This window comes from Juglans regia, chromosome 11 (genome assembly GCF_001411555.2).
Source record: "Juglans regia cultivar Chandler chromosome 11, Walnut 2.0, whole genome shotgun sequence".
NCBI lineage: Eukaryota > Viridiplantae > Streptophyta > Magnoliopsida > Fagales > Juglandaceae > Juglans > Juglans regia.
Window position 1 is genome coordinate 11,385,051 of NC_049911.1, and position 15,352 is coordinate 11,400,402.

The 15,352-nt window shown below is 41.4% G+C and overlaps 1 protein-coding gene across 1 annotated transcript; it reads right to left on the minus strand.

Annotated features, from left to right (window-relative positions):
• Nucleotides 1-7,812: 7,812 nt before the first annotated feature.
• LOC118349893 lies at nucleotides 7,813-13,554 on the minus strand. The gene is made up of 3 exons (XM_035695835.1): nucleotides 13,411-13,554; nucleotides 8,148-8,624; nucleotides 7,813-8,085 (listed from the first exon to the last, which is right to left on the minus strand). Exons 1-3 carry the CDS (start codon nucleotides 13,552-13,554, stop codon nucleotides 7,813-7,815), a joined length of 894 nt encoding a protein of 297 aa, XP_035551728.1.
• Nucleotides 13,555-15,352: the final 1,798 nt, after the last annotated feature.

Consider the following 15,352-nt stretch of genomic DNA (forward strand, 5'->3'; position numbering starts at 1 on the left):
CATCATTCTATATCTAATGCATAAGTAACTTAAACTATAAATAGAACTACGTTATACTTAGAACACTCTCCTTCTATCCCGTGCACTTACGTGCCCTTCACTATATTAAACCCTTCGAGGACCACTTACGGTCACCACAACTTCCAACTCAAAGTCTTGTCTCGAGTGCTCATCCACTAAAGTGAACCCCTTATTCACCTTAGGATTAAGACACTAGGACATTCGTCTTACTCTTCTTACAACCACATTCGACGCATGATTCCGACCGATGGAATCACACATCTCAATCCTAACGATGCATCCGTCACTATCTTCATGCATCTTGGCCCACACTAAATCCTCATTCCCATCCATAAAGACACATGGCTCTAAGCCAACTCTGAGGCTTAAGCACCGTGCAACTATGCTCATGACAGATTACCCATTACATATGGTGAATCCGTCCGGCACGTGTCTCTCACCATGTTACACAGGTACCTTACCCCTTTATCACCTAAGATCAACGTATATAACACGTTGATCACCTGCTCGTAGGGACAAGGGCCATACTCCGATACCAATCTTCTCTTAACCCGGCTAGCATGACTCTTCACGCTACCCGTCCCTTTTGACAGTTCATCCCAACACTTAACACGACAAGACTCCATCCATAACTACGTTTCATGTCACGTTATATAGCCCGAGATTGTTCCAGTGCTACACTGTGACCTTGTCGTGTTACCTAGCATTCTACTTCATCACTCCTGACTCATCACGAGTACGGTTCCTCACGTACTCCCGTCACATCGTGACATCTCGTCACGTTCCCATTACGCCATTTCTACACTTTAACACTTCACCCATCATAAGCATGACTTCCAATAACCACGTCACTTCGTGACGTTGCCCAGTCATGCTTCCGCTGAGTACTCTTACACTTATTCACTACTTTACCCATCACAAGCACGACTGTAAATAGTCATGTCACTTCGTGACATTCCCCAGTCATGCTTCCGCTGCGCACTCTTATACTTGTTCTACTACTTTGTGCATACGCCTGGCCATAAGTCCATCACAGTGACACTTGTCACCTCAGACTACAGGCTACGCCATAACTACTTCGGGACACTGTTTCACAGTTCCCGACGCTATCCATCACGTTCCACGCCCATCAATCACATAACCATCCTTATCTTTACGACACGCCACACGGAGTGTCGCTGCCACGTGGAGTACACTCCACGTATACTCCCTTCATACACACCACATCACCATTATGGCATACCTACCATATGATACATCACTCCATCACATGGAGTACGTTCCACTCGTACTCCCTTTACATACGCTCCATCACCACTATGGCATACATGCCATATGGTGCATCACCCGTCATGTGGAGTACATTTCACATGTACTCTATCCATACACACCATATCACCACTATGGCATACATGCCATATGGTACATCACTATATCACATGGAGTACACTCCCCGTGTACTCCCTTCATACACTACGACACATCACCATTATGGCATCCTTGCCATATGGTGTATCACTCCACCACATAGAGTACATTCCATATGTACTCTCCACATACATACCACATCACCAGTATGGCATACACGCCATATGGTGCATCGTCCACCACATAGAGTACACTCCACATACATACCACATCACCAATAGGGCATCCACACCATATGGTGCATCACTATCTCACATGGAGTACATCCTATTTGTACTCCCCACATATACAACACGCCACATCACCACTATGGCATACACGCCATATGGTGCATCGTCCACCACATAGAGTACATCCATATGTACTCTCCACATACATACCACATCACCATTATGGCATACACGCCATATGGTGCATCGTCCACCATATAGAGTACGTTCCACATGTACTCCTCTTACACGCATTACGCCACTGAGTACACTCCACTCGTACTCATCTCGTTCCACGATACGCCAAGAGGGTATATTTTACATATACTCTCCTTGTCTCGCATTACGCCACACATAAAGTACACACAGCGTGTACTATTCCCATCCCATATGCCACATCACCATTATGGCATATCCGCCACATGGTGCATTACTCCACCACATAGAGTACACCCATCGTACACTCCCTTCATACATATCATGGCATGTCACCATTATGGCGTACCCGCCATATGGTGCATCTCACCATCACATGGAGTACATTCCACATGTACTGCCTACATATACAACACGCCACAGGCACACAGAGTACACTCAGTGTGCACCGTATCCATTCCACATACACCATGCCACCATTACAGCGCATATTCCCAATCACACTACACATCACACTTCCCAATTACGCCCAACACATCACAATACACTACACGGCACAATGCACCTCCATCCAATACAGATAAGCCCAACACTTCACTACACAGAATGCCCAACACTTCATCATAACGCCACAACTCCACAAATACTAACAGCACAGTCCACAACCTAGTCAACTAATCAATATCTAACATAATTATGAGGGATAGAGGGTTATACCATCGACGGGATAACCCGTGCGTTGCTCGTTGACCGTCATAGCCGATGATGTCGGAAGAGTCGTACGTGGTGGCTAACTCACGTACGGTGACTGTTTAGGTGTTTGGATAGCTAGATGTGGTCTTGGAAAGGCTCGTGATAGCCTTGTGATGATGGTAAAGGGCACAACATGGCGAATCTAGCCATGTACAGTGACGGTCAATCACACGCAGTGACTGTCCATCACGTGTAGTGATTACCCATCACATAAAGTGATGGTTTAGACCTAGGGCTTGGCTAAAGGAGGTGTGGTGAATCTCGTGGTGGCGTCGAGGTGGCGCCACGGTGGCTCACGGTGGCAGATCTGGCCATTCCATGGAGGAGAAGCCGTGGGAGAGTGAGAGAGAGTGTGCTCTCGTGGGTGGCAGATCGGGGCCAATGGAGGTGGGTTGGCTTGGTGGCGGCCTGAGGAGGCTGGACATGGCGGTCATCAGCCATGGGTGGCGGTGCACGGTGGTGCACGGCGTGCAACCCGTGCGTGCGTGAGTGAGGAGCCGTGAGGTGGAGGAGGGGGTTTCTGGCCATGGGTCACATGGAGGAGCTCGGGGAAAGGGAGAGGAGGTCCATGGCGTCGCATGGTGGTCGTGGGTGGCCGCGTACGGCGGCGCACGATGGGAAATGGGTTAGAGACCCATTTCGGGTACTTGCCGTGGAAGGAGGGGGAGGACTGCATCATGGGAGCTGGCTTCGGTGGAGGATGATGGCCGGTGGGAGAGGAGCTCGCCGTGGGAGCAGTGGAGCCATTGGGCGGCGCACGGTGGCGCTACGCGCACTAAGCCCGTTCGGGCTGTGTACTTCCGAAATGGAGAAAGGGAGAGCGTGAGGGGGAGAGGTCGGCATGGATGGACTCGCCGAAGGGAGAGCAAGCCGTTGGTGCTGTTGGTGCCGGTGGTGAGGAAGGGCGACGCACGGCGGCACCGGGCTGAGGCCTTAAGCCGTTCGGCGTGAGGTGGTCTGCGTACAGCGTACGCCGAATGAGAGAGGGAGGAGAGAGAGGGTTACGGGGAAAATAAGAGGGAAAAGAGAGGGGTCTGGGTATTTAACCCAGTCCTTTCGTCTAGGGGTCTACACGACGATCTAACGACGAATAATTAAAACACTGATTTGAAGATGCGTAAAACATTAACTTAACTAAAAGCACTTAGAGGAATTAAGGTAGATATTATTTTAAACTAACTTTAGTTTATAAAATAGTATTCTTCATCACTAATAAAATGATGAAGTCTCACTTAACATATTTAAAAGGGTTAAATCATTTAATTAATAAAAGTTCTCAACATAATTTAAATCTCATAATATCTTAAATAATTGAAATCATTTTAATAATAATATTAAAATGATTTCCGGCAATTATAATATTTTTGGAGCTCTTCAATAATATTATGATTGTCGTATTTAAGATCAAATCTTAATTCAACAATGATGAAAATATTCCTTATAAATACTTCCAGCATATTTAAAACACTGGGCGTGCCCTAGAAGTCACACGATATCTTTCGAGACACGCTATCATGGTTCGACACGCATAACGTGACTCGCAGTCGGTAGTGAGAAAGACAGATGATCACATAATCTCTGCCTTCGGGATTTGCTTACGTCATCAAGACGAAACATACATCAGAAAGAGAGAAGCGTACGTAAGAAGAAGGAGCTAGGTATTACAAATCATATCATTATAATAACATGACATGGTCTAATCATTGCAAATAGGACAATCATATCATCATAATAACATGGCAGGGTATAAACATTGTAAATATGACAATCATATAATTAAAATAACATGGCATGGCATAAATATTGCGAGTAGAACAACCATATCATCACAATAACATGGCATGTCATAAACATTGTAAATATAACAATCATATAACCAAAATGACATGGCATGTCATAAACCTTGCAAATATAACAATCATATAATTAAAACAAGGTTCACTTGCATGAAATTTACCACCTTACATACTATAATACACCATGAGTCAGTTAGAAGCTAACCTACAAATATCCTCAAGTAATAATGTAGAGCAAGATGAAACAAGAGTTCTAAGGTTAAAAATTCTCATTTATCTAAAATTTTATTTGCAAAATTGTACCTTAACTCTAAACAACTTATAAATTAGCCACTAAACTTTCAAACATTACAATTGGGCCCCAAACTTTATCAAAATTTACATACTTCATGTATTTTCCATTCTAAGTCCTAACAAAAACTACACTCCTAATATAAGACATCTCACATGGCTGAGACCTCAAATCCTCACAATTCACTTGATTTGATCTTTAGGCCTTATTGTACACTTTCGATGCCAAGATCCAAAATTAACAAACAAACTAACAAACAATTCCTAGTTTAGTAACATGTCAACATTCCAATCATATATTTTCCAAGCCCATAAACTTTTCATTTTTTTTTTTTAAATTAATAGTCGAAGGTCACCTGTCCATGAGTGACCTCCTCCCAAATTTTATTAAAAAAAACCCTCACTTATGGCGGAAGAAAACCGTGGTAACAAGTAGTACATTTGGGAATTACAAGAGATAAAGAAATAAAAATCCCAAATATCAAACGAAACCAAAACTCAACCAAAACAAAAACTAAACAAGCCTAATTGATAAACCCACAAAACCACTTAATATCTAATATGGGGCAAACCCAACTTATCCAACCGAAGCATACCTTTCACCTTACGAGGCAATGAACTATAATCATAAAACATGTTATTAAAACCTTCCTCGCCCATTCTTGCAAGGAAATCTGCTACATTATTCCCCTCGCGAAACTGATGATCAATGGAAAAATTCATGTCACTTAATAACATCAAAAGTTCATCCCAATAATCCCATAAATACCAAGTCGTGCATTTTCGACTACTCAGCCAAGATACAACCAAGCTAGAGTCACTTTCAATACTAATTTGAGTAAAACCCAATTCTTTACATAAAGCAAGTCCAGAAATAAGAGCTCTCAATTTAGCCTCATTATTCGTACCATGACCAAAACAAGAAGAGAAAGCACCTATGAAAATACCTTTCTCATCACGAATGACTCCTCCTCCACCATAGCTCCCCGGGTTACCACGAAAACACCCATCAATATTCAATTTAATCCACCCAGCATTCGGTTTCCTCCAGTAAACCAGTTTTGGACTAGACTTTACCTGATCAACGTGATGAACATCAAGCGCCCGAAGAACAGCTTCATCCCTAGCCGAGATTGTCCAATGTTTAGCCATCAGGGATGAAATCCTCTGGAGCCAGACTTTCACTACCAAGCAGACATCTGAGGCCGATTCAGAGTAATTTTCCATTTTGGCTTTACAACACCGCATCCAAAGCCTCCAGGTTATAACCGACGGAATGATACCTATAAGTATCCCTCTATGAGACGACTTCTTCACAACTGAGAACCACTGCATAACCGTCATCCACCAAGGCATACCATCCACATGATGAATCCCGAGCGTAATGGCTGCCCACCTCCAAACTGGCGAAGCAATACTACCATTACAGAGCACATGATTTAAGCTTTCTGTATGACCTATCGCACAACAATTACACCGAGATGCCAACTGAATACCAATAGTCTGCACACGAGAATCTAACGCCAGACCATTAAATCTAGCTTTCCACATGCACACATAAATCTTTTTCGGGAGGAGATGATGCCATATCCAATCCATTCCCAATTAATTTGTTCCTTTTACATGAATAATGTCCCAAGCTGACGCCGATGTAAAATCTCCCTTAATATCAGGTTTCCAAATGGTGATATCACTACCCACATTACTAGCCCCAACAGCATTCATAATTTCCTCTGTTTTCTCCAAACCAACCAGTTCTAACAAATAATTCTCATCCCATGAACCATCGGCCCAAACATCATTAATACGGATTTCAGAATGCCCCACATTCGTACTTGCACATAAAGTTCCACTTGCCAGCCAACGATCAAACCAAAAGGAAGACCTGCCGTCCCTCACTTTAACAATAACATTATCTAACACCTTAGGAAACACAGTCATAATAGACTTCCAGAAACGGGAAGCATTCCTTCTAGACTCAGCCATGAAAATATGTCCATGTTTCACATATTTAGCATGGAAAAACTTAGTCCAAAGATTACCAACAGTTAACAATCTCCAAGCAAACTTCATGTGAAGGGACCGCTGCACTTCATCAAAATTTCTCATACCAAGACCCCCTTCCTTATACGGTTTGCATACCTTCTCCCAAGATATCCATTTCATTCTAGGCCGCCCATTCAACTCTCCCCAAAAAAATGTAGAGTGTAATGAATTGAGCTTTTTAAACACTCTCAAAGGCACATTTAATACAGCCAGCATGTGAGTGGAAATACATGCTAAAACATGTTTCATCAAAGTAAGTCTTCCACCTTGCGACAATAAATTAACTTTCCAACCAGCAATGTTTTTCCTAATCTTCTCAATGAGAGGTTCCAATTCTCTAGATGTAAGACGACCAGACACCAAAGGGACACCCATAAGTAACCAGGAAATTACCTTCGACAAGACCCGTAGTTCTCTTGAGAATTCGACGCCGGGCCATAGAAATAGATTTAGCAAAGAAAAATGCCGATTTCTCCTTATTAATTAACTGCCCAGACCACTTTTCATAAACTTCCAAAGTGTTCATTAACTTAAGAACTGATCGTTTTCCACCATTCACAAAGACAAGAAGATCATCTGTATAGAGTAAATGAGAGACAATAGGCGCACCCACCGGAGGTGAAAAACATCCAATACGACCCTCTTCAAAATTTTTACACAGTAATCTAGACAGCACTTCCTCCATGATAATAAAAAGACAAGGAGATAAAGGGTCACCTTGTCTAAGACCCCGAGCTGGTTGGAAAAAACCTTTGTAAGTCCCATTCATCATAATAGAGAACCAGGGGGTCTGAACACATTCCTTAACCAAATTACAGAATTGAGATGAAAAACCAAATGACTTCAATACATTTAGCAAAAATTTCCAGTCAACTTTATCATAAGCTTTTGCCATATCAATCTTCACCATGATGTTGCCTCCCTTCGTTTTCTTATTCAGAGAGTGAACCATTTCCTGAGCCAGAGTAATATTTTCGAAAATGCTACGACCAGGAATAAAAGCTCCTTGTTCATGAGAAATCAACTGAGGTAACATAGAAGTCATCCTATTTACCAGGACCTTAGAAAAAATTTTGTAGGCGACTGAACATAGACTTATAGGACAGAACTTATCAAAATTCTTGGGGTCCTCCACCTTCGGAATCAACACCAGATAAGATGCTGTATAAAATCTTGGTAAAATCCTTGGCTGCCGCAACGACATCCTCGTTGATCAAATCCCAACAGCTTCGATAGAATCCCGAGCCAAAACCATCCGGTCCAGGAGAGCTATCCTTAGGGATGGATTTTAACGCATCCAAAATCTCAGTCTCAGAAGGGGCCATGATGAGTGCCAAATTATTCTCCTCAGTAACTGAGCACTGAATTAGAGGAGCAAGATCCACCTGTTCAACAATAGAAGAATTAGTGAGATAATTATGAAGTAATTTAAAGCACCTTGATGAACCTGTTCAGGGGAATTCAAAAAATCTCCATTCTCAAGCTGCATATTAGAGATAATTTTAGACTTTCTTCTTTGGTTGACAACAGCATGGAAAAATTTAGTATTATTATCTCCTTCGGAAATCCATTTCTTCTTTGCCAATTGTGAAAACCTGATTTCTTCACGTCTTTCCCAAGTTTCCAGCTCAAGTTTTGTGACCAAGAAATCACATTCGACATCCTGATCATAACCATCTTGTAAGCGACTCTCGAGGACCTCCAATCTTTCTTCTAATTCTTTAATATTCTGACCAACATGCCCAAATACCTGTATATTCCAAGCGCGTAATGCAATTTTTGTTTTCTTCAGTTTTTCTGCCAGGCGAAACAAACCCACCGAAGTAGTAGGCAACTTCCAAACTTCTTCAACACATCTCTTGAAATCACCATGCGATGTCCACATATTTTGGAAACGAAAAGGACGAGGCCCATAGCTAACCACCTGTTTTTGAAAACTAATGATCATTGGACAATGATCCAAAGTTTTCCGATTAAGGTATTCAAAATAAGCTTGAGGAAATCTGTTAGCAAAATGAATATTAGTCAACACTCTATCAAGACGAGCCCAGCTGCGGGAAAGCCCCCCATGGCCATTACACCACGAAAGTTTGCGACCCACCACATGGAGGTCCAATAAACCACAATGATCAATACAATTATTAAATTCCTCCATCGCCGTAATTGATCTAGGATGACCACCAACTCTTTCACTATCTTCCCGGATAATATTGAAATCCCCTACCACAATCCAAGAAATCTCATTATCATCAATCCTTCTAAACTTTGCCATAACTCACGACGCTCTATGCTGTTACACTTCGCATAGATAAAAGAAATTAAAAGCTTCTCTTCACCAAAATGAAAACTTCCAGTAATAACTTGATTAGTCATAGATAAAGGCTCCCATTCACAAACGTCACTCCAGAAAATCTAAATTTTACCGTCAACTTCCGCACTACTGCAAAAATTCGGTAACCCCAACATACTAGCCAATCTAGACATTTTATCCACATCAGCAAAAGGTTCTAAAATCCCTACAATATGCACTCCATTCTTCTTAACTAAACTTTTTAAACGATTACGGGAACTACCAAGCCCACGTAAATTCCATAAACTTTTCATTTGAAAGAATCAACATAAAAAGAATAAGAATAGGTCAAACCGAACCTTAACATGGTATCCTTGGCCTTTGACTTGAATTGTGACACTAAGGACTCCAAAGGATCATAAATTCTAAACTCTAACATGCTAACCACTCAATCTTAGTTGATAATATGCATGACTAGCAACAAAAATTAATTTATTCAATAGAAGACAATCGGCTTGCACAAAAACCCTAGGACCCGAAAGATAATCATGCTTGGCTTTGAACAAAATGTGTAAGTCCCTAAGTTCCATGCATATATTCTTGAAATAATACATCCCATACTCAAGTCCAATCTTGATCCTAGCATCATATTCATCATATCAAATAAAATCACAACATTAAAGAAATTAACAATCCAAGATCCTCCAACTTTGCATAAAAAACGTATCTCTCTGCATGTTCGTAAAAAATACAACTAAAATCCTAGTTATAAAGCTTGAAAAATCTAACTAAAATCGTGAATTAAAGCTTTATGTACAAGAGTTTATAAAATCAAACCATGGATTCAAGTTTCTAAAGCTAAAAGGACAACTAAGTCAAACAATCTCATGCTTGAAGATTTCGGTTTCTAACACCCTAGAGGAGCATGCAAATCTTTTTATTAAAACTTCACATGCAACAAATCTAACCAAAGATTTGTATAATCATCAAAACATCCCACCATAAAATGGAAATACTAAGGTCTACACAACATTTCATCCCAAACTTCCAAGGCATACCAAACAAACTCAAACCGTGAACCTTAACACAAAACTAACAACTTCCAACTTCAAACCTTCAAACTTTGAATTAATCAAACCCTCTTTGGGAGCTGACCATGGGTGTACTTGGGTGGTTGGAATAGTGTGATGGGTGTAAGAGAGTATGGTCTTGCAAGAAAGTAGGTAGGTTGCCTGATTTTCACTCGATCCTCCTTACACAATTGTACCTCACTTGACATGTGAAAAGTTTTGATTCGAATAGAGGGTTGTGATAATGCTACGTGTCCAATGAGATTTCCTAGTGATCTCAGACTGACTTGGACATTCTACATGGAGATGTGACTATTATTTGGTGACGTGGTGCACTAGGTGCCACTTGGAGCTCTCCGGTTGGCCAATTTTTCACTCAAAAATCTGAAACTTTTTATTACACCATAAAATCCTAAAAATTCATACGAGTCTAGTGGTGCAATTTTTTTCATCTAATTATGATCCTAAGGGCCTAAAAAAATAAAAAAGGTGATCCATCCCCTTAGTGAATCATGATTTGACTACGCTAACAAACTAAAACCTAATCAATTGGTTGATCCATGAAATTGTCCTAGGTTTTTATGGCATTCCTAGAGTCGAAAGACATTCTTCCATTGAATTTCTTTTGGGTCATTACACGAGAGAGATCTCTCCCCCATCTACATAGCTAGAGCCCGAGACCCTTACTTTGTTTTTTTCCTTTTTTTCTTCTTTCCCTATTCTCTCCCTCATTTTCCTCTCCTTGTCCCAAAACTTTAGCCTAACCCACAACCACACCCTTCCCCCCCAGCCATCCCGTCATAGCCTCACTGTACCAGTTCGACATTGGCAACGATGAGCTCCCTTTCTCTCATTCTCTCTGCCTATCTCACACACATTGTCTCTTCTGCTCTCCTTATCTCAATCTTTTAAACTCTCTCTCTCTCTCTCTCTCTTTGGAACTCCTCCCTCACTTTCCTTTCCCTAAAAGGTAATTAAGGAGGTCTACCCAGTCTTGAGCCTAGTCTACCGTCGCATCTCTAATCCCCCTAGCGTTCTCTCTATCTCTGTGTCTTTCTCTCTCTCTTTTCCTTCTATCTCTCTCTCTCTAAATCTCCTTTCACTCAGGGCATTGGCCACCCTTTCAACCCGTTCTTTCCCTCCACCCAAAACCCACCCCTACAATTTTCGACTACCTCACAACAACACCCACCTCCCACTCTGCCAAACTCCCTCATGTCCCTCTCTTCCCATAACAAAACCACCACCCAAGAGACCATTGCATCTCCAGCCAATGAGAACAGCCACGAAAGCAGACGACATGAAGCTCACGACACTGATGACCATTTAGAAATTCTCTCGATGGTAAGTGATGCTTGGTATCAACCCCAAAAATGTTGTTGTTGGATTGAAAATGTTTGTGTGTTGTTAAGCATCCTGTTACACGCCTTTGAGATGTTGAAAATTGGTTACTTTGATGAATCCCTTACTTGTTGCCCATTTGATTATTTCTGTGGCATAAATGGTGAGGTTGTAACAGCCTAGCAAAAATTCAGTTTATGAATTTGTTTAGGCTTTTGCAACGTCGTGAAAACCACGAAATGGTCTCAGGAATCAAACAATCATGAGGTTTTACGTTGGAAGATGAATCTGATCCAATTCTAGGTTGTAGATTGTGTAAACTTTAGGAAATTATTCTATCGGATCTCTGAATAAAGATGCAGCTAGCCAAGAGGGATGATGTATTTATTCATTGGTATGGGTTATGATTTAACTAGGATAGGACTACTACCATTGTCTTATTAGCTTGAATTTTTGGAATTCGGAGGGGGATTCTCAATTTGATACACGTAAGCATGTGTTTTAGGAAGTAACACATGGTGCAAAGAAGAGTACCTAGAAACCCCGATGGAAGCAACAACCAAAAGGAACAAAATCCCCCAATGGATGGAGGATAAGGGATAGCATAAACTCTTCGTTTACTGATGGAGGTGCTTAGACAACAAGAACAACAACAACAACAACAACATGTGTTTGTACACGGACTTGAAGTTAGGGGTTGTCCCTACGAGAAGTTTTTGGTGCTCTGCTACTCAAGCTTCATGGGTAATGAAGGGCGGGCCCATGAGGGCAGACAAATGGATAACCAATTTGGAGTGAACGTTCGAGATCTACGGGTGTGAGGAAGACTAGAAGGTGTCGTATTTTGGATACCTATTACAAAGTGATGCTGGTATTTGGTGGGATACCAGATGGAAACTATTGACAAGAGAACTGGGAACCCTAGCTGTAACACCCAGACCCAGAATTTGTATAGTTAGACTATGTATATATATATATATTTTTATTTATTTGAGCTTGATATTTAGTGTTTTTTTTTTTTTTTTTATGTTATGGATCGGGTAGTGATTTTTATTTTGAGCTTGTGGCTGTTTGTTTAAACCTTGGAAAAACCTTATCGGTTTATGAGCAGTTTTCCTTACCCGCATGACTCTTTTCACATCCGCATGCACGTCTCTCATGCACATGCACGTTACCTTTCTTTTTTGTTCTGGCCTTTTTTTTTTTCCCGAATCAACTCCATAAATATTGTTGTTTCTCTCTAGAAAAAGAAGTTGCCGCAGCTTAACTTGTTTTCCAGTAAATCACCTCATTCACGTAACTGCCTCTTTTTTTTTCTTCCACTCAAAAGCCACCATGTGATAGCCCCACCGCCCAGCCCTTTGGCAATCCATGAACTCCACGTAGCCCCGCCGCTGCCTCTGCGTTACCACCCCCATAGCGCCTTCCCTACACCACCACCGTGGCACCCCTTCTCAGCCACCATGGAACAACTCCCACTGCCCAGCCACCCTGCCTCCTCCACAGTGAAGCAAACACCGAAGATACCTCTGTTTTAGTCCCTGGAAATAAAGCAGTTTTCTTTTCTGCTTGCTGCCATTCGACACAGCCCAGCCGAGCGACTCCTCTATCAACTCCTATCCAGACCATTGCCGCGTGTATCCTTCTCCTCGTGATTGGTCGTCACAAGCAACCTAAGCCAGCTTCCACCGCATCTCTCTGCTCCATGCCCAACATTAGCTTCGACTGAGTGTTCAGCCGCACAGAGCCTTTGGTTCTGGTCTCTTACTAAGGTAGGACAGCCACCGTTCTCACTGGAAACCACCTAGATAGGCCACTGAAACCTTCGTCTGTGACACCCTCAGTCCGTCACTTTTCACAGTGAGTTTCATCTTTCTCCCTCACATTTTGCTCTCTCACTTCATATTCTCTCTCGCTCATTAGTGGGTCTCTCTATTATCACTCTATCTCTCTGTACTCAGCCGCGCAGCCACCGTCCACCTCCATCGATTGTGAATGAAAGCCCTCACCGCATCCAACGACGGACGATTCTTTAAGAATTTGAGAACGACAGAATAGCGGAAAGGTTCCGCTGATCTTGCTATTTCTTCTTTGGTAAACTGAAAATAAACCTCACCATCCAACACCTTTGGAATCCTGGGTGCAAGAACCATCTCCGGAATAGGTTGAGGGACTGCACTCACCAGATCGGCAAATCATGCAGTAAAATATAAAATAAAATAAATAAAATAGAACGAAAGCCCACACTTTTCATAAATAAAAGACTAATAAAATCACATCAAAATCACACTTATCAAAAGGCATCTCATGTATACTCTCATGTTGAAAACCCTTTGACAATGATCACATAAATTAACAAAATTAAAGGAGTCTTTGAAAATAGCCGGTCAATAAAAGCCGCATTGTAAAACTTTCGCTATTGTTTTTACTCCACCAAAGTGGCCGCCTGCTTGCAATGAGTGGCAGTGTCTGAGTATGCTCACCATCTCTTCCTTGAGCACACATCTCTTGATTATCTGGTCCGTGCAGTGCCGATATAAAAGAGGTTCCATGGAACAACTTGTATAGCTATTAGTTGCTCGTCCGGGAAGGTCTCATTAATTGGGAAACTCTCCTCACCAGCCACCTCTTTAAGCTCAAGGTCTCATTGATTGGTCGGCCACTACATTCTCGGTAACTTTCTTATCTCTTATTTCCAAATTGAACTCTTGTAGTAGCATAATCCATCTTAACAATCTTGGTTTGGCATCCCTCTTTGACAACAAGTATTTAAGAGCTAAGTGATTGGTGTAGACGACCACCTTCAAACCTATCAAATAAGAACAAAATTTGTCAAAGGCAAACACAATTGCTAACAATTCTTTTTCAGTAGTAGCATTTGAGCTCCTGTTAAGGTTCGACTTGCATAATAAATAAGATGAAAATTTTATTTTTTCTCTGCTCCAAAACAACCTCTATAGTATAATCGCTAGCATCACACATTAATTTGAAAGGTAAATTCCAATCTGGTGATACAATGATAGGTGCTGAAATTAATTTCTTTTTCAATGTTTCAAAAGCATGCAAGTATTCATCAGAAAATTCAAACTGAGTATTTTTAATCAACAGTTGAGAAAAATCCTTTATAAACTGACGATAGAACCCGACGTGACCCAATAAGCTCTTCACGCCCTTCACATTGGTCAGTGGTGGGAGTTTGTCAATAACTTCTATCTTTGCTCGGTTGACCTCAATTCCCTTGAAGGAAATGTTGTGGCCGAGCACTATTCCCTCATTGACCATGAAGTGGCATTTTTCCCAATTTAAAACAAGATTTGTCTCCTTGAATCTCTGCAAAACTAAAGATAAATTAGATAAGCAGTTATGTAAAGAGTGATCAAAACTTGAGAAGTCATCCATGAAGACTTCTAAAACTTTTTCCACCATGTCCGAGAAGATGGACATCATGCATCTTTGAAAAGTGGTTGGCGCATTGCAAAGATCAAAAGGCATGCACCTATATGCAAAAGTGTCATAAGAACAGGTGAAAATGGTCTTCTCTTGATCCTCGAGTGCAATGACTATTGATTGTAACTGGAATATCCATCTAGAAAATAGTAGTAGGCGTGGTCGACAAGTTTTTCTAGCATTTGATACATAAACGGTAAGGGAAAATGGTCTTTCAATCTTCGATAGTCTATGCATACTTGCCATCCCATGAACGTCCTCGTCGGTATCAGTTCATTGTTGTCATTCTTGATCATGATTATCCCTCCTTTCTTTGGGAAGACTTGTATTGGACTTACCTATGCACTATCTGAGATTGGATAAATGATTCCGGCATGTAACAACTTCAATACCTCTTTATGCACCACTTCTTGCATTGATGGATTCAATCTCCTATGGGGTTGAACGATCGGTTTGAAATTATCCTCCATTAAAATCTTGTGCATGCAAATTGAAGGACTAATT

Bases quoted from the DNA above. Each gene is read 5' to 3' on its own strand.
- LOC118349893 (XM_035695835.1), bottom strand. From the start codon at position 13,554: ATGGTTCTTGCACCCAGGATTCCAAAGGTGTTGGATGGTGAGGTTTAT. The intron at 8,625-13,410 runs GTGAGGGCTTTC...TTTCAAAAACAG, and splicing joins ATCGTCCGTCGTTGGATGCG to GTGGTTAGCTATGGGCCTCG. The intron at 8,086-8,147 runs GTTCATCAAGGT...ATTGTTGAACAG, and splicing joins TTTTGAATTCCCCTGAACAG to GTGGATCTTGCTCCTCTAAT.